At 39.0% G+C, this 21239-nt stretch overlaps 2 protein-coding genes and 1 non-coding gene across 5 annotated transcripts; 2 read left to right on the top strand and 1 right to left on the bottom strand.

Moving 5' to 3' along the window:
• Window positions 1–1580: 1580 nt before the first annotated feature.
• Window positions 1581–1664, top strand: TRNAL-CAA (transfer RNA leucine (anticodon CAA)). The gene has a single exon. It is a non-coding gene; the product is annotated as a tRNA-Leu (tRNA).
• Window positions 1665–8923: 7259 nt separating this feature from the next.
• LOC148876413 (uncharacterized) lies at window positions 8924–11186 on the top strand. The gene is made up of 3 exons (XM_088942226.1): window positions 8924–9588; window positions 9679–9779; window positions 10262–11186. The coding sequence occupies exons 1-3, from the start codon at window positions 9077–9079 to the stop codon at window positions 10879–10881; spliced, it is 1233 nt and encodes a 410-aa protein (XP_088798352.1). The 5' UTR covers window positions 8924–9076; the 3' UTR covers window positions 10882–11186.
• An 850-nt stretch (window positions 11187–12036) lies between these two features.
• LOC148876412 (uncharacterized) lies at window positions 12037–20957 on the bottom strand. Of its 3 annotated transcripts, none has more exons than XM_088966784.1 (4): window positions 20771–20911; window positions 20575–20682; window positions 18221–18293; window positions 12037–12334 (listed from the first exon to the last, which is right to left on the bottom strand). In XM_088966784.1, exons 1-4 carry the CDS (start codon window positions 20854–20856, stop codon window positions 12314–12316), a joined length of 288 nt encoding a protein of 95 aa, XP_088822910.1. In that variant the 5' UTR covers window positions 20857–20911; the 3' UTR covers window positions 12037–12313. The 3 variants fall into 3 exon arrangements, with proteins under 3 accessions (XP_088822910.1, XP_088822909.1, XP_088822908.1); XM_088966783.1 differs by lacking the exon at window positions 18221–18293 and adding an exon at window positions 19556–19610 and having other exon boundaries at window positions 20592–20682; XM_088966782.1 differs by lacking the exons at window positions 12037–12334; window positions 18221–18293 and adding an exon at window positions 16055–17046 and having other exon boundaries at window positions 20592–20682; window positions 20771–20957.
• Window positions 20958–21239: the final 282 nt, after the last annotated feature.

Here is a 21239-nt window from a genome sequence, read left to right as displayed (position 1 = left end):
TGTAAAATTGGTTCAATTCCAAGCCCCTGTGTTCAACCAATTTCAGACTCGAGTTTTTTAGCCAAAAACCGAAGAGCTCTTCTACATCACACTATGGCCGAGCATTATACTCTTTGACTTGAAATTGGGGGAGTGGTGTTTGGGTTATAGTTGAGTTGGCCCCGGGTGCCACATGTCACTTTCGCGGCCACTTTATCACTTCAGCCACGTCGGCACCACGTCATGTGGATGAGTGCGACCATGACAGGAGAGCATCGTACGGATGAGGACAACTTCGTTGGGGATTAGGTCTTATCCCGAAGATCTCGACGAGCAACCTTATCCTAACAACCCCGAAAGTCTCATCCGACTAGGACACATATCTTCGGCTATAAAAAGGTACCTCTCACTCAAGGTAAGGGATCCAATTTCTGACTTCCACACCGTTACTTTGCTCGGACCAGCACTATTTTTCCAACTACTCGACCCGACCATCCATCGTTTTCATTGACTTGAGCGTCGGAGTACCTACCCGATGAATAACTCTTCGGGCCATTGACATTGTTCTTGGTTTTAGATCTTGGAGCACGACTTCGTCCTTCCACCTTGTCTCTACCCAGTTGGTGGGATTATTTGACTGTGGTCTCGATTCATGAACTACCTCGGATTGAATAGCATCATCTTCCATCTCAGGTTACATGCTTTAGGCAGCATTTCATTTCAATAAAAGAAACTAGAATTTAAAATTTTCCCCGACACCTCGTGCATATAAATCCAAGCTTTTTTATTTTTTTTTAATATTTATTTATTAAATGTTGAAACCAAACAGTGATTTCGTGCACAATAAACACCAATGCCTAACTGGTGTTGATGTAGCGACGTCTTTTTAATAAATGCCCACCGAACCAAACATAGGCTTAGATTTTTTTTTTTGATAATAAGATGGGAGATTACAAAATTTAGATTAGCTTTTATATTTAATGTGGGAAACTTTAATTTAATTTGTGAGTAGCAACTCATTTTAAAAGTTATAGGATTTGGCTTGTAAAAGACTCGATTTCTCTAAATTGAGTTTCAAACTAAGTTAAATTTTAATATATAGGCTCATTTGTTAATTAATCCAAACTCGGACCAAATTAAGTTTTGACTTATAAAAAGAGCTTGTGAGCCCACTCGGATGCTGACCCGTTTCAGCTCTCAACCTTTTGGTTAATGGTCTGGCGGCATGAGTTGAAAGTCACTAAGCCAGCCTGATCAGCTATCTCAAATTTGATTTTCTTTTAAATAATTACATCAAATATCCATAATTGTAATATATGTTAAAGTATACCTAGAAAAGTATAATTTGTTTTTATTAAATATATAAAGTATGTATGTCCTGGGTTTCTTTCCGGAGAAGGGTTTTGGGACCGGTCTGCTCCTCGAAACAGTTAATAACTCGTTCCACAGTTGGGCTGGTTAGTTCACCTTGAATCAATCGCAATGATCTAATCTACTACGACATACTACTCTAGCTTAGTACGTGTAAAGACTATTACTGAAAGCACTTTCCTGGAGTTGTAATTTGTTTTAAAATTTAATAGAGTGCTATAAACAATGAAGTCAGGATGGCCGAGTGGTCTAAGGCGCCAGACTCAAGTTCTGGTCTTCGAGAGAAGGCGTGGGTTCAAATCCCACTTCTGACATTATCTTTTATTTTATATAATTGGTAAAAATAAGCATCAATTCTTCCAAAATCCAAATACCCTTTTTGGCTTATATTTGGGAGATTGTATTCAATTTTGTTTGGAGGCATTGGTCTCTTACAACAAGTAGCTTTGTGCATAGCACCATCACACCTCTAAAATTTTGTTGCTAGTTTTGATATTTAGTCTTATAGCTGTCATATTTAACTTCTGACATTACATTTTACTATTGTTTATCTTTTATTTTATATAATTGGTAAAAATAAGCATCAATTCTTCCAAAATCCAAATACCCTTTTTGGCTTATATTTGGGAGATTGTATTCTATTTTGTTTGGAGGCATTGGTCTCTTACAACAAGTAGCTTTGTGCATAGCACCATCACACCTCTAAAATTTTGTTGCTAGTTTTGATATTTAGTCTTATAGCTGTCATATTTAACTTTTCTTCCGCCATTTCTACATCATTCGGTCGGGCTTCCTATATTACTATAACCGTAATCTTCAACATAGATTTTATAAGCCATTTATTATTGCTAGTGATGAGGGCGAATTTGGCCCTTCAAGGACATTGTGACACATGGTACCTTGGAACAAATAGGTAACACCCGAAACCACTTTGGTAATAACTTGCATTAGCCAAGTTGATGGTATCCCACTTGGCAGCCTGGCACAGGCATGATCTGGCCCTAGCGAGAACTGGTAGCCTGGCACAGGCCTGAGTTGGCAGCCTGACACAATCGCGACCTGGCGGCCTGGCCTTGTTGCGACCTGTCAACCTGGCACTAGCACGACCTGGCGGCCTAGCCCAGGTGCGAACTGACAGCCTGGCCTTGGCGCCACTAGGCAGCTTGGCACTCTGGTAAGCTTGTCACCTAACCTGCCTAGCTCGGCCCAGTCAGTTCGTCACCTAACCTGCCCAGCTCAACCCAGTTAACTCGACACCTAATCTGCCCCCAGCTCAACCTGGTCAGCTTGGCATCCAGGTCTTCATCCAACAAAAGTTCACTTCGGCCTCTGAGTTATTGGCCACTTGGAAGCAGACCAAATGACGAGGTACTTAGCACAAAAAATTGATACATAATAAAAAATTGATTCATCAATTGTCACCATATGTGGGAAACACTACAAAAAGCTAAGTTCTCATCCTCTGAAAGGCTAAGTCCTCTTTTTCCAAAAAGCTAAGTTCTCACCTTTTAGAAACTAAAAGCTCTCACTTTCTAGTTTCCATTTTTTATGAACTCAAAGACTATGCAGGAAGTTGATGACCAACAGACTAAGCAGCTCTACCAACTTTATTTCAATTCAGATAAATCCTCATCAGTCCTCTTTGCGAGGTACCCTTTACAAAGATGAGCTCTTCGTGGCTTCCGCAGGAGTAGGCGGACAACAGACTGCATGGATGCCCTTGTCGATCAAGCCTTCCAAGGCTCCCATGCGAGCTAGTGACCTAAAGTTAGTAGTGCTGCCCCTGTAGGTCGAGCTCCTAGTAGCTTCTTGTAGGAGTGGGCAATTGACATCACTAACGAGGTTGATGTAGCACAACTGTAGCTCTAAGGCGCGACCTGACGGCCTGGCCCTAGCGTGAATTGGCAGTCTGGCACAGGCGCGAGTTGACAACTTGGCACAGGAGTGACCTGGCGGCCTGGCCTAGGCATCGACTTGGCGGCCTGGCACGGGCACCGACCTGGTGGCCTGGCCTAGGCGTGATGTGCCGACTGGCAAAGACCTCGGCACCACATAAGACCTAGTTGCCTCTTTGGCATGGGCAAAATCAAAGATCAAGGAGAGTGGACTACGAGCCACTCCCAAAGCATAAGGGCTAAAGTGTCGAACTAGCAAAGACCTTGGCACCACATAAGACCCAATTGCCTCTTCGGCAAGGGCAAAATCAAAGATAAAGGAGAGTGGACTACGAGTCGCGCCCAGAGCCTAAGGGCTAAAGTGCCAAACTGACAAGGACCTCGGCACCACATAAGACCTAGCCGCCTCTTCGGCATGGGCAAAATCAAGGGTAAGTAGAGTGGACTGCGAGTCGCTCCTAGAGCCTAAGGAATTGAATTGACGTTGACGAGCTCATCGAATTAGTCATTTCAGGCCAAAAGGAGCAATCTACTCCCATCGTTGAGTTACTTTTAGCTCGGGAGTGGGAGGCAAATGATGAGGGTGGATTTGGCCCTCCAAGGATATTGTGACACATGGCACCTCGAAACAACTAGGTGACACCCAGAACCACTTTCGCAACAACTTGCATTAGCCAAGTTGATGGTGTCCCACCTGGCGGCCTGGTGGCCTGGCACAGGTGCTGACTTGGCGACCTGCGAGACGTGCTCGACGACAAATTCGGCATGCATATCCAAACACTCCCACGATCCTTGGAAGTTGGCCTACATGCCGAACGATCAGGAGGGTGGTCAACGTGTATGGCGGTTACCTTAGGGAATCTCGAACCACTTAGATGACTTCTCATAAATCTCGGATATGGTGCGTAAAGCCCACGCCAAACAATGCCTATATAAAGGCACCAACCCCAATGGCATAGGGGGGCAAGTAAGCATATTCTAGCTCTTATACTTGTGATTTTCAGCTCGTAGTCTGCTATAAGAGTATTGACTTAAGCATTGGAGCGACCTCATTAGGTTAGCCACCCTGGGTCCTCTGACATTGATTCCTTGTAGGTCTCTAAAGAACTACGAAGCTCAACAATCAATCCAGCTTGCCACTAGGCAGCTCGGCACTTTGGTCAGCTCGTCACCTAACCTGCCTAGTTTGGCCCAGTCAGCTCATCACCTAACCTGCCTAGCTTGGCCCAGTTAACTCGACACCTAATCTGGCCCCAGCTCGGCCTGGTCAGCTTGGCATCCAGGTCCTCATCCAACAAAAGTTCAGTTCGGCCTCTGAGTCATCGGCCACTTAGAAACATACCAAATGATGAGATATTTAGCACAAAAAATTGATACATAACCAAAACTTGATTCATCAGCTAACTTTTCTGATTTCCCTTTCTTTCTGAAATGCTTCCGTTCATTTTCAAAATTTGTACTTATGGTGGTTCTTGTCCAAATTCAGGAATCATTATCCATTATCTTGTTTAGGGAGCATTCTATAGAAACTTTAGGACCAAAGTCCATATTAATTAAGAGTTAAGACAGATATCTACCACAAAACAAGAAATAGGAAAGGTGAGTTCTCTTAATGATAAATGATGAATATCCCAAACGTAGTAAAAAGTATGTATTTTATGATTTAGAATACAACTCAACTACTATGATATCTTAATCACATGACTACTACACTCCACCTAGGTAGAGTCTGAGGTGTTAACTTAAGAGAAAATTAAAACTACAAGTAGAATTTTAACAGGTTCATGGGTAGAGCTCAAAAAGGAAAACTTGTCATCGATGGCTCTCCATCAGGTTCCATCACACACATGGTTGATCAACATCAAATGGGTTTTCTGCTCAACAAATTGATACCTAATTGTTAAGATTTTTGAGATAACTTATGGATTAGAGAGAGAAAGAGAGAGAGTTTGTTATTATCATGTGCCACAGCATTGCATGCGTCTTCATCCTTTTTCTTGTCAACATTGCAGCAACAACACCACTAATTATAAAAAATAAAACCTATAAAAAGCCAAGCTGGTACCTTGCCCAAGAAATCTGTGTTGATTTACAGTAGACCCAAGAGAAACATATCAAGCAACTATCGACATCATCCACATTTTGGTGGCAATTCTTGGCCTGACCTGCCATAACCCAGTTTCCCCCTTTTGTTTATTTTCTTGAGCCCCGGGTTCTTTGTATCTTAATCTCTCTGCTAGACAATTTTTTTGGCTCAGGGTTTTCTGTTCTTAGAGAGAGAGAGAGAGAGAGAGAGAGAGAGAATAGTAGAAGAAACAAATTAATATACCAGTATACCAGTGTGAAGCTGAACTCAGATCTCAGCAACATTTCATCCCAACTAAAGCAGTAGAATTGACAGAATGTATTTGGTTTTGATTTTAATTTTCCTTTGTGTCGCATATGCAGGTAAAAGGACATACTGTATATAATGTATGCACCATACTGTACACATGCAGCTTGCTTTCCGAACAATGAGAGATCCAGCACTGTGTCTACATATGTGCTGTATATGTTTGGATAAATTTGGAGGCTTGTGGTCTCGATATACAGAGTTTCGACATTTACTCTCGCTGAAGATCACGGGAAGGCATTTCATCATGATTTCATCTCTCAGATTATCCACCATGAATATATAACCTGGCTGGCTGTGTTTAAAAACTGTATTGGCATTGATCTCTGTACTTTCGAAGCCCGGGTTTGTAATCTTGCATGTGGGGTCCATTCAATCGTCTGTACTCTTCCTAGCTGATTTGGGTTTGATCACACTGTGTTACGTTGCTTGGTTGAATTGAAAGAGGTGAAAATTGGACCAATCAAACCCAAATTCCTTCTTTCTACCTACGTATACTTTTACACTTGAATGAATACTGTGGCAGTATATGGTATTCAACAGATTGCTCCTCGGTCCGGACCCGAATGACTAATTGAATCTGTTGGATGGTAGAAATCTAGTTGCCTGATAAGGAGACAGCAAGCGAACACCGTCGGCTGCTTGGTTTGCTTGTTTTGGTGATCGAATGGTTGGCCAACTCTTTAATTTTCTGTCTCTAGTCGGGTCTCAACTGCTCTAACAATCAGAAAGGATACTTTCCTTTCTTTATTCTTTTGTCTGTTTAAATAAGGTGACAGAGGGAGAGCAGAGATTGGAGACTGGTTTGAACTTTATTTGAAAGATTTGTATGTATGCTTATGTGTAGTGTGTACGTTACTGCTACATATACAGTAACTGATCTTGAGACAAAAATAGTAAGGATCCGTTTGGTTAGTAAGAATAGGGGTCTTGAATCCTAATTGGAATGGGTCATCCCGATTCCAACTGAGATTGGACAATATTGGAATGACATTCCCCCATTTGAAAGAAGTGTCATTCCCTCATCCCTCCCCTTCTCTTGAAAATGAAATCCCGTTCCAAGTAATTCTAATTTCGATTCCAAGTGTGAACCAAATGGTCCCTAAATATTCTATTTAAGACCTGCCCAATAACCCAATAGTCCAATATCCAATACTAGAGTCGGATGGAGTCCATACCCATATAGTTAAATCAGCCCAACTAGTGTCCGGGTATGGGTATATACCTGGCAAATATGTGCATGAATGCAGAATGCATCACCCTAAACCCCAGCTTGCTATGAATTATTTATTTGGGTGATTGTGCCCAAAAACCTCTTTTGGGGCAAATATCTAGAGACAGACGACCCGACCCGACCCTATTGATCTCTTACTTTTCTTTTTTCTAAAAGACCCGGTTTGCTCTGCCGCCTCAAATATCATGTTATGTTTGGGTTTAGAGCATTTGTGAAAACGATGCCATTTTTTCAAAAAAAATAAAAAAAAGTGATCGTTTTATTAAGCTACACTACACTTTATAAATAGGATAAAAAATTGTGATCGGAGTGTTCTCTCATTTTTTATACCAATGAAACACCGTTTTTTAATAAAAGGGCACTTGAAAAACAACATGAGTTCCAAACATTACCTTAATTTGATCTGCATTGCCTAACTTCATTAACCTACTTTATTATCGAGAGGTCTGGATACAGGAGACGACGGCCCACATTAATTGACCTACTGTGAGGTCCACAGTTGATTCAATTCGGACCGTCCGGAATGCATAGTATCAAGTATCGACGCTTTAATGTCCCACACTGAATCAAGTGTAGATTGAAGAAGATCGGGGCCATCAGTAAACCTGAGAATTCTTGTTTTAGTCGTCGGCATTATCTATGCTTTGGCGACAGAAATTCAGAACGTTTGGATGCTGGCCACCGTCTGAAACCTGTCACGTGTCATGACACTGTAAAACCAAGATGGGCTTTTCATGATGAAGATGAAAAAGTAAGGGGTGGATTGGGAAATATCACGTGTAAACAAGGGTGCATAGATGATTTCCTTTCTTTTTTTTTTTTCTCTTTTCCTTTTCTTCCACCGCAATGGATGGATGGAGATTAGAAACGCAGAAAGTAATTTGATGATGCAGATGGAGAGGGATGACCAAAGTCTCCTTTTGAAAATGACAAAAAAGCCAGACATTTCACCAAAATTCTTCCTGAATCCTGCCTACTTTGTCCTAAATGGTACATTGCTACAACTTACAAGCAAGTGAAAATTAATAATATCAGCGTAGACCATGTATGCCATAGAGCATGGCCTAGAGGAATCCTAAGCTAGCGGAATGATACATCTCTTTGAAGGCACTGAAATTATCAGGACAACCTCCTCTTTTTGTAAAAGGACCTAAATGTCCTCACACACACATGTATATGTATGTGTATGTGATCCTACTGACATAGCTGGAGCCTAGATCTGGCTAAATATGTATTTCGTAGAACAGGAACTTGGTAAATGGAGTCGAAGGACTATCAATAAATCATTCTACGGCCCATCATTGAACGTTTGAATGTAGGGCCCATAATCATTATAGGGTCCAATGATTCAGTCCATCATGAATGGAAATTAGAAAATGAGCTTGTTAAATGTCTTTTTGCTTAGATAGAGAAGAAAGTCTTACGCCAATTCAGACTTCAGAGACGTCCAAAAGCCCAAATATAGTGCATGAATTGGATTGGATTTCAGAATTCCTACTGAACGAAAACACACAAAGAAAATGGATAATAAAAGTCATACGATACGATACGATTGGGCTTGAACAGCCGTGCAGAAGGGTAATTTTGTCATTTAAATTTTAATGCTTGCTTTCCTTGTTGTGGTAAATACTGAAGGGAAGGGCATTTCTGGTAATCAGCTTTGAACTTTAATTAAAAGAGAAGAGAAGAGGTACAAAGTGAATAAATCCAACCTAGGTTTACCTATAAACAACTTACCTGTACAAGCTTATGCTTCTTCGTCGAATCGTTTCACGTTCAATTCCCATTGTCAAGGTGGTGGGCCCTTGCCCAATCAAACAGGGCCAGTGTCCAATCAGGGATGAGGGATCCTTTTTCCCGAAGAATGTTGACTTGATCAAAAGGTCCACCGATCACGTTGGGCGTACCGGCCCACAGCGGGTGGCGTTTGTGTGATCTCTGTGTAACTGGGTTAGACCGGGCTGACCGGCCCAGCAGATTCATCTCAAAACCCAAAGCCAAGAAATAAAACAAATAAAGAATTATGAAAGGCCCCACCACCCGGTTTGGCTTTGCCCTTCATGGTTAATTCCTTTCCCTCCTCCTCCCTTGGATCTCTCCCCCAATAAAAAGCTCTCCCTCAAGTCTCAATTCCTCAGGTCTCATACTCTCTCCTCACCTTCTCTTCTCTTCTCTCTCAAATCTCTTGAGAGAACCAGATAAGTTATGAAAGAGAGAGTCCGTTCTGCAACTCTTCTCTTCTATTTGCTTGCCCTGCTCTTCATGGCTGTCTCTACTTTCTTTCAGACAACCTCGACAGAAAAGCAGCAGCATTCCAAACGCAAGAGAAAACAGCAGAAACAACCCTCTTCATGGGATCAAATTAAGAGCTTACTCACATGTAAACAAATTGAAGGGTCGCAAGTTCACGACCCGTCGAAGAATGTTGGTGGGTACTCTAAGTTGGGAGCTTCCTGCAGTTCTATCTGTAGTTTCAAAGACGTTGTTCATGGCAACACGAGAGTGGTGCACCGGGCTGATAACTCGCCAGAGAGTAGCAGTGTGTGCCAAGAAACTGCACTGCTTAGCCGGAAATCGGTGGCTAGATCATCCAATCGGCCATCCTCGGGTTCGACGAGGCCGAGTGGCGGTGGAGCTTATTCGTCCTCGTCGAGAGGAATGCAATTACGAAAGCTCTCTGGGTGTTATGAGTGTCACATGATCGTTGATCCTGCTAGGTATTGTTGGACATCTTTTTCTTCCATTTATTCTTCATATCTGAATTTAATTAGCAGGCATGGAAATGCTGAAAATTAAAGTCTGTGCAGGTTTCCATCTCCGAGAACTACTATATGTGCTTGCCCCGACTGTGGGGAAGTCTTCCCCAAGACCGAAAGCTTGGAGCTTCATCAAGCGATCAGGCATGCCGGTAAATGCGATCTTATCCCTTTATTTTTTGACCACCATCGACATATTTTCTTTTCTGGGTTTCTCATTCCTATTTAGAACTTCGTTTTTTTACCTTCCTTTGCACTAGATTTGAGATGTTCGGAGTCTCAGACAAAAAATAAATAGATAAAACTGAGGCAATTTCTATTTCCTTTATTTTTCCAAAGATCCTTAAACAAATCTTCCTTTTCTTCTAGTTCTGCGATTTGATGATAACAAACTTTAGTTCACCAATTACTGATTTGTCTTACCCGGAAAAGACGCCGACGCCGATTTGTCATAGACCTTGACTTATTTTTATAAGCAATAAACCTCTGTTAATGAAGGGTACTTCACTTGCGTCGTTTCAGAGTTAAAGAGAAAAGAGAAAGATGATTATAAAAAGGCAAAAAATTTTATGAAATCCTTGTATTTTTTTCTCTGTAATATAATTAATAAATTTCTTATTAACGATTGGTACAGTAACGGAGCTGGGCCCTGAAGATTCAGGCCGGAACATCGTGGAGATAATCTTCAAATCGAGCTGGCTCAAGAAAGATAATCCACTCTGCAAGATCGAACGAATATTAAAGGTCCACAACACACAAAGAACCATCCAGCGTTTCGAGGACTGCCGTGATGCAGTGAAGGCGCGGGTGAGCAACAACACGAAGAAGAACCCGAGGTGCGCGGCCGACGGGAACGAGCTGCTGAGGTTCCACTGCACCACCTTAAGTTGCGCGCTGGGAGCACGCGGCACCACCAGCCTATGCGGCTCATTACCGGGCTGCGGTGTCTGCACGATCATTCGGCACGGATTCCCGGGGAAGGTGCAGGAGGGGAAGGGGGTGCGCACCACTGCCAGCAGCGGCAGGGCCCACGACAGCCTGGGCAGCGTCGAAGGCCGGAGGGCGATGCTGGTGTGTCGAGTGATCGCGGGCAGGGTGAAGCGTGTAGCGGATGATGTGGCGACGGAGGAGGAGAGCGTGTACGATTCAGTTGCTGGATACGCAGGAGTGTATACGAATCTCGAGGAGCTGATCGTTTTCAATCCAAGGGCCATCCTGCCTTGTTTCGTGGTGATATACAAAGCCCTTGACTGATTGATTAATAGTGTATGATGGATGAATTAATTAAGTAGTAATTAGCGGGTGGGTTAGCCGACCTAACTCTTGTTTGTACATATAGATTTTTCTATACATTCTGACGTCGTAACAAAAGTTTCCTCATTTTGTGATTTGTGACGAGAGGTCGATGGCCTGCTTTATGGCCTATGATCTCTATCACTCTATGGTAGTTTTATTTTTTTATTAGTCCTTAGTCCAACTGTTCGGCTTCGGAACTCTTGTAAGCGTGTCAGCTGCTAATAAATGAATTAAATAATGATAATTATGTGGGACCCACAGTATATTACTGAATGTAAGTCAAGATATGGTGTTTTGTGAAATAAATTATTGAAAAATGGGGTCATGGCCCTACATTCACTTTGTTTTATATATACGTTTTGTCTGCTAATTCTCCAACATATATTTATGTGATTTCTCTTTCTCTTTCTCTCTCTCTCTCTCAATGACAAGATAGATACACTGATGTCTTTTCTGAATTTTTAGGACCATCTGTGTTATATATCTTGTTTAGTAAGGGATGTAATCGGGGAAAGGAAATGGGTCAATTGGAGTTGGGTTGGGTCTAAATAGGGCCCAAATTCGAACACCTAAGTAAGCAGAGCCTTTTCTTTTAGTAAAATTAAAGCTGAACCCTGTTAAAAAACTAGTTTGTAAGGTCTCCGCATTGGAGAGAGTTTAGTTTGTGCAGAAGAGAGAAGAGTTCATCCATGAATTCAAGGCGGGAGGTAAGGTTATGAGGATGAATGAACTCATGGGCCCATCCCATGGACAAGTGGACATCAGTCTCAAGATATCTCTTCCACTAATCTCTCTCTACCCTTTCTAGTTTCATGTGAGCATAGAGCAAATGAAGGAGAATTATTAGGGAGGGCACGTGCTGACCTTGAAAAGGTTGCAATTATAAAGTCAGTATTGTTTTAACCTACACTGAACAAGACTCCATTTCCCTGTAATAAGAAACAAGGTTTGGATATGATAATTGCTCACACATGCCGTAGGTCTGTGTACTTGGTTGTTTCTCTTTGTTCCTAGTCTTTGGATCGACTTAGTACAGCTACAGCCTCATATAATTAAAATATTCTAGTTTAATATACTAATAACAGAGTAGCTCAGGTGGAAGAAGCAGTCTTCTGAGTTATGAAACTTGATTTTATATATAAAGCCTAGTTAGTTAGGTTATAATTAACATATAAAATACATATATGTTTATGGATCAACTCTGAAACCAGAACCAATCCGATGAGGTTCATGAGAAACTTCCTCCTCTTGTCTGCTAACCAGTACTCTACATTTCAGCAGTGCTCTATCTGGGATTCGCATTTGGTAAATAACATGCGTACTTAAAAGTTAAGCAGCACGCCTCGACAGCTTGGTGTGGTCAGTTGGGCTGGTCTAGCTCTGCTGTTCATCAACCCATGTGGCTCAGCAGCTGCAAAAGCAGATAGATAATGCCAATGTAACAGTTGGAAGTATCATCATTAAAATATATAGAGATGGGTGTGTTTGGCTGTAGTCCGATCAGAGGCAAGACTGCCATTAAGAGCTATGCAATACATACACAGGGAGATAGATCAGCAGGCATGAGAAGATGCTCTCGTCCTTTGAAAACTCAAGCTCCTCTAATTGATAACCATAGCAGCTAGCAGTTAGGTATAAGACAAATTTGCACTCTACTAAATCTTAATAGCCCAGCATGCTTCAATCCACATTCTGCATGTGTCTGTGAAATCAGATATCTGTTCTTTTTAAGGTATGATTCAATTTAAGAGGAAGAGGAGGTGCTGGCCCATTAAGAGATGAGATGAGAGCAAAACGAATCACAGTATTAGTCTCCATTCAGGGATGGTCACGGGTTTCAAATTCACGGGCAGGAATATATGGTTGATGGACGCTACTGGCCTACTGTCTGTCCGGCTTGCCTCCTCTAATTGCCAATTCCAGCAGCCATTTTGATTGCCCTGGTACCTACCTACAGGGACCCATCCAAGGAAATTTCATGGGCCAATCGGAATCTGGTTTAATGAACTGTTTAATCCAATTGGACCATGTTTTTCATGGTTTCGAAAGAGAAAATTGAATTAGCTACAAGTGCTGCAGCCTGCAAATTTAGATAGAAATGGGTATATATGAAGCATATATGACAAGGATTTATAGTATATGCCATTTAGCATCTTATTTGTATGCTTGTATTCGTGCAGGAATGAGGAATCTTTGGTTCAATCATTTAATGAAACTGAAGCATTTTCACTGGTGACAATCACTCGAAAGAAACTGTACTTCTCAAACATCGCACTCATCTGTTGATCCTTAGTTGTCAAAGATTGAAAGCTTGCACTGGGTGGTGGTTAAGCTCCCTGAGCAATACAGATTATGTGTCTGTATTGCTCAGGGAGGATGGTTCCGTTTCCTGACTTTTGTTCTGATACAAATATGTGTCCCCTCCGAGTTTGTGTTTATCTCCCCCGATGATTGAAAGCAGGTTGGATAGAGGTTTCAGATGTGTAGGAATAGCGACCCATCACTGTTTCAGCCTGTGAGGATGAAATTGATTGCTCGGATGTACTATTTATGGATGACTGTTCTTTGCCAAATTTCAAAACTGTTGTTATTTATTTGGCCGAGCATATTATGTGTTCCAGTCCAGGAAGGGTCCTCTTGTTCAGTTGGTTCATCACTTTTAAGGAATGGATCATGATCGCCAAATAATCTTCCAAAAGCATTGCCCTATCTTCTTCTAGTCCTTCATTGGAAGGCCACAGCCGAGTCAGAATTCTTTTTCCTAAATCCTAATCCACGTGGGTTGGAATTTGATGCACCTTACGTACAGAAATGCTAGCTTATTGTGTTCTTTTATCAACTGGTCTCCTGAGTCATATTTGGCTACTGCTCTCTCTCTCTCTCTCTCTCTCTCTCTCTCTCTCTCTCCTTTATTTCATCTCCACATTTATCCAAATTAAAAGGTGAATATATATTAATTCATGAATGGTTGAGAAGAACAGGTTCGTGCTCATCTTTGGCCAAATCTAAGTTCACTCATAACACTAAATTAATTCCAAATTTATTTGCACTGATGCAAAATGATGGTAGTGTAAATGATTTTGGTGAAAATTATGTCTTATTTTTATTTCAAAACTTATCTTATTTTGTTTGATTGCAGTATAAATGAAAACAAAATAAAACCTGAAGAAGAATAAAGTAAACCCCAAAACAAAATTAAACCAGAATTTTCATTATTTTCATTTGCACTCCCATGCATTTGTACGAGTGCAAATAAAATTGCATTGCAATCAAAGGGTCAATTTGGCTCAGGGAAATGAGGGTGTGAAATCGGAGTAGTCCAACTGTTTGATTGGGCGGAATTGGAATCCCATGCCCATTCTTGAGAGAATGGCCATTTCCTCCCCCTTTCTTGGGGATGAGAATCCAGTCGTGATTCCAATTTCCATCTAAACCAAATAGATAAGAGGAATAGACCATTTGGATTCCAATTCCGACTAAGAATCAAACATCTATCTATCTATCTATCTATCTATCTATCTATCTATCTATCTATATATATATATTAAAGCGAAGCGGTCAAGAAATTTTCTCATTTTTTTATTCCATGTCATTTTTGAAACAATCAATGAGATGTACTTTCCCAATAACCTAAATAATCACTTCTCCTAAAATTTCTCCTAAACTAACTCCCCCACTATCCCCCACTTTCTTCAAAATTATCCCTAATTCCTATTTATCTTCTAAATTATCTCTAATTCCTATTTATCTCAAAAATTATCTCAAATTCAATAGAGAGCTTCTATCCTAAATTATATATAATTCCTATTTATCCTCTCCCCAACTTTTTATCTATATCTATCTAAAGAAAGTTTGGATTAAAAAATTTAAGAATTATTTAAATATTCTAACAAAATTATATAATAGCTTTAAAATATTTATTAAAAACACAAAAAAATTTATATTTTTTTAAAATATATCACGAAATTATATACTAACAACTTAAATTCTGTTTTTCCGGATTATCAATTTAAATATTATTCAAATAATAAAAACTTAACATAAAAAAATAAAATCTTATTTAAATATTAATTTATTTGAAATTATGAGTGTTCATGAGTTGGTTCGGTTTGGTTGTAGGTTATTTTGCCAACCAAATTGACATGGTCAGTTGAAACCGATTAACCATTTGTGAAAACCCACTCAAGTTGTATCAGTTTGGGTCGATTTTTTGGTTTGGTCAATTGGTTCAAAAGAAAATTAAAAATTAAATTTATGATAAAAAACATTTTAGACTAAGAAATATGGGAAATTTCTCACTTTTTCATATTAAAAATTATATTTAAAATATAAAATGTTAATATATATCAATGGTCAAGTCATCTGATTTTGGTCGATTTACAAATGGCCAAAGCGAAACTGATCCAATATGGTTAGGGCAAGTTGATCGGGTCGGTCGGTTTTATCAATTTAACAAATAAACCTAATTGAAATTAATTAATGTTATTTTTGTATTATAAAAAATTTATTAAAAGTAGTATATAAAATATGAATAATAATAAATTATTTGAAGATTTGAAAATATGAAATAGTTGTATATTCTTATGTGTTTCTATTAGGGTCATTTAGTAGAACACACCTTAGAGTTTTATATATTTACTTAAACCTACCTTATACCTTATACTTTTCATTTTAATAAAATATCTCATATATTTTACAGCTTATTTACTTAATCAACCATTCATTAAGGAGTGTTTGTTTTGCCATTAGGGCCATGATTTTTTCATTCCAAAAATACCCTTATTGTTTTTTTTTTGTATAAAAAACAAAATTGACCAAATATAGCCAATAGAGTGGCTGTTTGTGTCTATCAGGGGCAAAAGTGGTACTTTTATTTTTATTTTCTTTTGATAAAATTTATTTAAATGAACATTAGGGTCGACACTGTCATTTTTCACTATCATCTAATGGAAGATTGATTAAATCCATAGTAAATTAAAAATGGTGTTTTAGTAAAATACAAATTATAAGATAATTTTTAGTAAATCTATAAAACTATAAGGGGTATTTTAGTAGATGAACTTTTCTATTATTTAAATTTCGCTTAACAAATTCAGTGCATCGCACGGGTCCCACTAGTACTCTAATAATATACGGTTGATCAGGACACCTTGTTATTATATTGAAAGTAAATACGATCAAAAGACTACATATGAGTGAACAGGTGAAATACATCGAGTGGGTGGGATGCATATCCATGTCCTAGGACCTAGATGCTTGACAAATCAGAAGCCAGAAGGAGATCATAACTAATAACTATCCTACTTCCTCCTCCGAGAATTATACATGTTACACAAATAACGCCTTCAACGTAGTGAACAAGTCATACTTGTACCCTGTGGTGTGGAAATGCTGACGTGGAATGATCCTAGTGTACAAATAGAATGCCACGCAGGCAATAGCAGGGCCCGCCCAAAAGACCCAGTGCCCATTCCAAAGATGTCCTCCTCTAACAAGTGCTGGTCCAATGCATCTTGCTGGGTTCATCCCCACACCGGAATAACCCTTCTTTGTCGTCAATGTGGTTGAGACAAACACCAAGAACCCCACTACGGCGCCGATTATTGAGCACACAGTAACGGGCCCTAGGGCTTTAGCTTGACGATGATCGAAGGCAATCCATATGGAAGCGAAGAGGAACACAAATGTACATATGATCTCCAGCCAAAGTGCTTGACTCGTCTCTAGACCCATGGTAATGGGTCCATTAGGGCCCTCTGCGATGATGACGTTTAAGGTGCAACCCCCAAGTGAGAAAGTATGTTGTATTGTGCCACTAACAACTGCCTTAAGTGCAAGTGCGCCTAGCACACCACCGACGCATTGAGCTAGAATGTAAACGGCGGCACGAGAAAGGGAGATGAGACCGATGAGTGCAGCGGAGAAGGTGATAACCGGGTTGATGTGGCCACCGGAAATAGGGGAAGTGGCAAGCAGCAGAACTGTGACGGAGAGGAATACGAAGAAGGACATTACTAGGTTGGGTGTTTTGGTGTCGGTTTCATAGGAGGAAATGGCTAAGGTGTCCAGTGCAAAAACGAGGATGGCGGTGCCGAGGAGCTCCGCCACAGATGCTTGCCAGACCTGTAATTAATTAGCTACTTGATATTAATAAATTGACTTGAGAGACAAGCTAAAATCATTAATCCAACTACAGTCCGGCCCCTTCACTAATATTTTTTGTAATTTCAATCAATTATGTTAAAGTTGTCACATGATTTATTTAATTTTCAATCATTCACAAACCATATTTATCATCGATGAAGATTTTAATGGCATTAAAAATGTTAGCTGTGATGTATTATATATCTATGTTGAGGTGCTCATAATATTGTGTTTACACCATTCTTATAGCTTTTTACTTATAACTTTTTACAGCCGTGCATTGAAAATATCTCTCCAAGACTAAAAGAATTGTGCATACAATATGCGCACAGTCTCGTTACCGTTTTACTTTTTTTTATTTTTTGTTGCAAGGTAGGGTTATTCATGGGTCAGGTTGGGTTGGTTTATTGAGATTTTTTCAACTGACCTGACTTGGTCGGATTACCTAAAATTGAAATCGAAACCGACCCTATGTTAAGCAAAATCAACCTGATTGGTCTGAGTTGAGTTGGGTCGGTTTCGGTTCTAAGTTCAATCATGGTAATAAATTGATAGATTGGAGAAAGAAGACTGAAATTTGATGTAAAAAAGGACACCTAATTCTATTAGAGAAAGAAGACTTAAATTGGTAGGGGGCGGACCAAGTTAGAATAAAAGTTATCAAGAAAATAGAAAGTCAAACTGTATTAGAGAAAGAAGACTGAAATTTGTATATTTCAAGAAACCTTTTAATCTAAGTAAAAAATGACACCTAATTCTAATTGTAATTAGTTGTCTATTTGGTGTAAAAGACTATAAAAACTAGAATCATTTGATTCTTTTCTTTAAACTTTTACAAAAAATTCCTTGTCTTACAATACTTGTCATTAATGTCATTCCTAACTAGAAGACTAAAAATTAAGTTATGTTATAATTAGGATAGAGACAACTTAATTAAGTAGAAACTAAATAAGTTATAAATACTACCTAGAAATTAATTACTAACTACTAAGTCAATTTCGGTTTTCATATGTGAAAAGCACACAACTTCATATTATATATCCACTATCAATTTCGCAACTTCATATGGTACAAAAAATGGTATGCTACCTAACAAATGATAACCAATCAGCTGCTATTCACTTAATAAATGTAGTAAATGGAGGCATTGTACCTTTTCCGTACCATTGAAATGGTCTATTAATAAATGTAGTAAATAAGGCTGTTCTTGAAGTAAAATTTTGCACCTACGCACAAAGGAATATGCTAGAACTAATTTAACAAAATTACCCATTAAATAGGCTTAAAAAAAAGCTACAACTGTAGCAATGGTAACATAAAAAAATTACTTGAACAAAAAGGAATGCATTACCTAAGCAAATGTTACGTCAAGTGTATGAAATGCTTACCCCGACAAATAAATTACCCAAAATGAAAAATGACCTAAAGGGCAAAAAATATCAAGAAGAATCAATAATTATATGGTGCCTAGAAAGCAAGAACACATGACCTATTAGATGCCATTCCTCAATCTTAATTATGATGCAGTGGAACTATTATCTCAATTAAGCTGCTTTAATGGCATTGGCTATAACTTGACCATGTGATTGAAACTGGTCGGTTGCTTCTCTCTTTTGCAAAATTTGATGCCTTCTCTTCTAGGCTATTTATTCTTTAGTTGAAAGTGCAACGATGACAATCAAATTTTCTCTCTAACATGTCGATCACTTTGTCAATAAAACATAGTGGGACTGAAATCAGTTACCTATATCGATTCGAAAATGGAACCATTATAATCATCGGTTTCTGAGTCAGCACTTTGACTGTCCGGATCAAATGGTTCAGAAAGTTTGAATATTTTAACAGTAATATATTATCTTATCTATTAGATTGGAATATTAGGGTAAGATGCATATAAATATTACCCATTAGATTGAAATATTAGGGTAAAATGCATATAAATATAAGAGAAAATAAAGATGGAATGAGAAGTATTTGAGAAGTTGTTGGCTGAAAGTGTTTAGAAGAAGAAGAAGAAGAAATAGGAGGAGGAGGAGGGCTTAAAGGCTGCAACAGCGACAACGATGGTGATGGCTAAAAACTGGAGTAGATCTTAGATTTCTCAGTCTCAAATCTCACTCTCTCTCACACAAATTTGTTATCTAGAGTCTAAACTTCTCTTCCCTTTTCATTTTGTTGTGACAAATGAATAAACCGCAAATCGTTCTTTGGGTCGGACGTTTCAACATCAAACCATCCAAGTCAATGGTTCATTGACTAATTCAACGGTTTTGACTAGAGATTGAATTTGGGGTAAAACGGATTCGGTTGCCTGAATGGTTTCTGGTCCAAACGGTTCGATCGTCCAGGTCAAGATGATTCAAAAGCATTGCTTAAAAGCATTAGGCTCGTAGCATCGGGCCATACCGATTAAAACAATATAATCCAAAAAGCATGAACTTAGGCCCAAGGGTAAAAATGACAAAACATAGAAAAATTAACCACTTACCCAGAAAAGTTGATAGGGGCAAAAGAACATGAAAAAATTGAAATGCCTCATTTACCTGAATAAATTTAACAAAAAAAAACATGGATAAATGTCCTCTTTATAAACGAATAAGGCCTTAAGTTAATTAGACTCGCATAATAACCATTTTTCCTCCACAATTCTACTATTTCTCCCCTACTTCTTCTCATCCCAAAGGAGGCATTTTTTTTTTATTATTTCTTTATCTTGTGATGTGTCTCACCCAGAAGATGCATGGGCTCTCCTACTAATCTATGCTGCCAAAAATCGTTAACTTCAGTTCACATGTGCGATTAGGCACATGTTCACCCATTTTTTTTTCTTCATATTTTTGTTTTTCTCTTTTATCCTTTTTTTTTTCTAGCACATAATCAAGTATCACAGCCCACCTCTCCTAATTTTCTTTCAATTCCTAAGGCTTGCTAATTTTAATTCAGATTGAAAAGTTGCCTTATAACTTTTAGTGTGAAAAGATCTATCAAATCTAATTTAGGTCTCGTTTGTTGTGTATTTGTGTGTAGTTTTTCAGCTGTTTATAAGCTGGGCAGACAGTAATGTGATTTTTTTATTTTATTTTTCATTTGATTTCTAACAGATTTAACTACTAAAAGTTGGTGCACTAAAAAGACACGAAAAGTCTATTTTGGGCTGACTTTAAGAAGTTTTAAATGGATTTTTTATGTCTTTCTCGCTTTATTCTTTCACGAAAAGACATAGAAAGACACACGAAAAGACATACGATAATCAAACTAGTTTCAGGCTGTTCAGACCGTCATGCAAAAAAAGCTCAATGTATCTTTTAACTGTCAAAATTACTAGAAGATCTTTCCACAAAGACTTGTGAATTTCACTCAAATAAAAAATCCAATACCAAGGCTTTCAATCATAAATAAAATCTAAGGTTTCTTAAATTTATAAGGCTGGAGAGAAAGAGAGAGAGAGGGAGGATATTCTGATCAGTTGGGATAAGAAACGAAATAAGTTTAGGGTTTACAAATTACATGCAACAGGCGCCTACCTTCAAGGAGAATAATTCTTCCAAGCCGAACCTTTCACTCAAGGTAGTGGGACTGTGCTTTTTCCCATCCTCATCCTTCCATTCTTCGGATCTGTACACAAACATTTGGGAATACTATATAAAGAAGCAAACTAAGGCCAGATAAGCGATAGTTGTGAAACGTATTATCTATTACTTGCCTTGGTGTGGAGGAGAAAGGTTGAATTTTGCCACCACCAACGTAGAGATTCTCTTCATCCTCTCCAATTCCCCCATTTCTTGCCATGTTTAGACTCTTCAGACTGATAAATCCTTTTATATATATATATATATATATATATATATGAGAGAGAGAGAGTCATGCATGTTGGGCCTACTAATGAGTTCGGTAGGTGCAGCAGATCTTTTGTAAATTAAAAGTAATGGTTGGACTCGAAAATGTCGGTTGGTATCCCAAGTCCTCAGAGGGTCAACTATTGGTCCCGTTTTCGTATCAGATATCACTAATCTCTATACTATACTACACACGAGTTTCCATTCCCCATGCCCCAATTGCCTCGAGATGGCCGTCGTCAGTCGTACGTAACTCGTAACAATTAGGTTGCGGTTCTACGCAAATGACAGAAATGTTCTTCAACTTTTCGAATATTAACTGTTATATGTTCTACA

Source organism: Nelumbo lutea, chromosome 1 (genome assembly GCF_056320005.1).
Source record: "Nelumbo lutea isolate HS-2025 chromosome 1, American lotus-T2T, whole genome shotgun sequence".
Lineage (NCBI taxonomy): Eukaryota > Viridiplantae > Streptophyta > Magnoliopsida > Proteales > Nelumbonaceae > Nelumbo > Nelumbo lutea.
This window is presented reverse-complemented; position numbering and strand designations above follow the sequence as displayed.